The sequence below is a fragment of the Orycteropus afer genome, unplaced genomic scaffold, assembly GCF_000298275.1.
Source record: "Orycteropus afer afer isolate SDZICR_OR568_19922 unplaced genomic scaffold, OryAfe1.0 scaffold00541, whole genome shotgun sequence".
Classification (NCBI taxonomy): Eukaryota; Metazoa; Chordata; class Mammalia; order Tubulidentata; family Orycteropodidae; genus Orycteropus; species Orycteropus afer.
This window is the reverse complement of record NW_006922128.1, coordinates 958,861-960,750: the sequence shown is the minus strand read 5'-3', so window position 1 is coordinate 960,750 and position 1,890 is coordinate 958,861. Positions and strand designations below refer to the sequence as shown.

At 62.0% G+C, this 1,890-nt stretch overlaps 1 protein-coding gene across 1 annotated transcript in view; it reads right to left on the bottom strand.

The window, feature by feature from the left end:
* CEP72 (centrosomal protein 72) overlaps positions 1 to 1,890 on the bottom strand; it is a 65,814-nt gene that overhangs the window by 4,583 nt on the left and 59,341 nt on the right. The window contains exons 7-9 of the mRNA XM_007955807.1: positions 1,342 to 1,468; positions 919 to 1,094; positions 203 to 329 (exon numbers count right to left, since the gene is read on the bottom strand). Of these exons, the coding sequence (XP_007953998.1) occupies positions 203 to 329; positions 919 to 1,094; positions 1,342 to 1,468 (430 nt within the window). The remainder of the gene's footprint in view (positions 1 to 202; positions 330 to 918; positions 1,095 to 1,341; positions 1,469 to 1,890) is intronic.

Here is a 1,890-nt window from a genome sequence, read left to right as displayed (position 1 = left end):
AGGAGAGCCCACCCTTTCAGGAACCACTAGCAGCCCCGGACAGCCTGACCTTGTCCCAGCACCGGTGACAGCCCCGAAGCCTCCCTCTCGAGTCCCGTGGCTGGCTCGCAGCAAGCCCGCCCTGGTCACGGCACTGCGGCTCCCGCCTCCTGCCATCATGTGACTGGCACGGCCCCCACGCTGTCCAGCAGACATGACTCACCGGCCACCTGCACACTCAGCGCCGCAGTGGCATCTGAGCCCTTCCCGTCATTCCTCATGCTGAACAGGAGGGATTTCAAGCTGCTGTTCTCCTCCAGTGACTCGTCTAAGCGGCGCTTCAAGTCATCCTAACGACATAGAAAAAGACACCTGTCACACATGGGGGGAAACCAAACACACGCACGTGGAGGACGAACCTTCTGATGATCGCTAGGTCTGCACCCTTTCTACACGCAGTGACTTCCCAGGCAGCAACAGGAAGGCAGTGCACCGCTGGAGCCCTCGCTGTCCTCCGGGGAGGGTATGCAGGATCCTCAAAGTCCTAAGGCAGTCCCACCACCGCTGCCCCAGGGCCCCTGAAGGCCCATGTACCCACATCCGGGATCTCGATGTGTCAGCATCTTGGGGGCCAGGGGGCTGCGTGCCGATGTGTCCCTGTGTGTGACAAAACAGGACCCCAGGAACTCCTCCTCCCACCGTGATGGGCCCTGCTGCCAGGAACACATCCATCTGGCTCTTGGCCTCCTCCAACACAACCCGGCCGACCCCTTCTCTCACTCCCTGCCATCTTCCTCACTGGGCCATCCCAGAGCCCTGGAACGAGGCGGTTCTGACTACTCTGTCCAGGGGTAAGGGGTGGGGCACGAGGACAGCAGCTCAGGTTCCTGGCCCCCACGGACCCCTGCTCTTGGGCACACCAGACCCTCTGGCCTAGACGTCCATGTCTTGGGATGTGAGGATCACGGGCACCACGGTGGCCAACTCCCACACGGGCACAGCTCCAGTCCGTGACAGCTGCAGGTCTGCCCCCGACTGGGGTGGCCTCAGGCAGCAAAGGCACTCATAAAGGACAGAGGTGGGGCCTCTGGGAAGGGGCGCCCGGCCACCCGCACCTGCAAGCAGGTCAGTGAGCTGGAGGACAACCCCTGCCTTCCTGCTGCATGCTCGGCAAAGCCACCATTGGCCGACAGCTGACGGCAACACCCAGAGACTCCAAGCTCTGGCTGGGTTTCTGGCACCAGCTGACGGCTTGTCTCAGGCCTGCCTCAGGCCGGTGTTCTGTTACACAGCCATGAACAGCCATCCCAGGGCAACGGCTGTGCACCTGTGGGCACCACAGCCCACTGTGGCCCCGCTGACCTTGCCCATGGCGCCGGCCTTCTGGGAGCTCCAGATGCAACATCAGGCAGCCCCCAGCCAGCAGGTGAAGCCCTGCCTGGGTGAGGACAAGCTGCCCAGCAGAGCCACAGGCCGCCTCTGGTGCCACCTGGTGGCAGAAGTTTCCCCGGGGTGAAGCTACATGTTAGGTGCTGGGGAGGTGGCCCCATTCCGACCTGGAGGCCCTGCAGGACAGAAGAGAACTGCCCTAAGGTGTCCTAGGCTGTCGTCTTTACAGGAATCACTGGAGGTTTTGAACTGCGGACCTTTCAGTCAGCAGCCTTAACTACTGTGCCACCGAGGCTCCCACAAGCACAAACGGGCGGGGCAGACTCAGAGCACTCGGGTGCTATCCGGAGGCTGGAGGCTCGGGTCCAGGACAGAAGAGAACTGCCCTAAGGTGTCCTAGGCTGTCGTCTTTACAGGAATCACTGGAGGTTTTGAACTGCTGACCTTTCAGTCAGCAGCCTTAACTACTGTGCCACCGAGGCTCCCACAAGCACAAATGGGCGGGGCAGACTCAGAGCACTC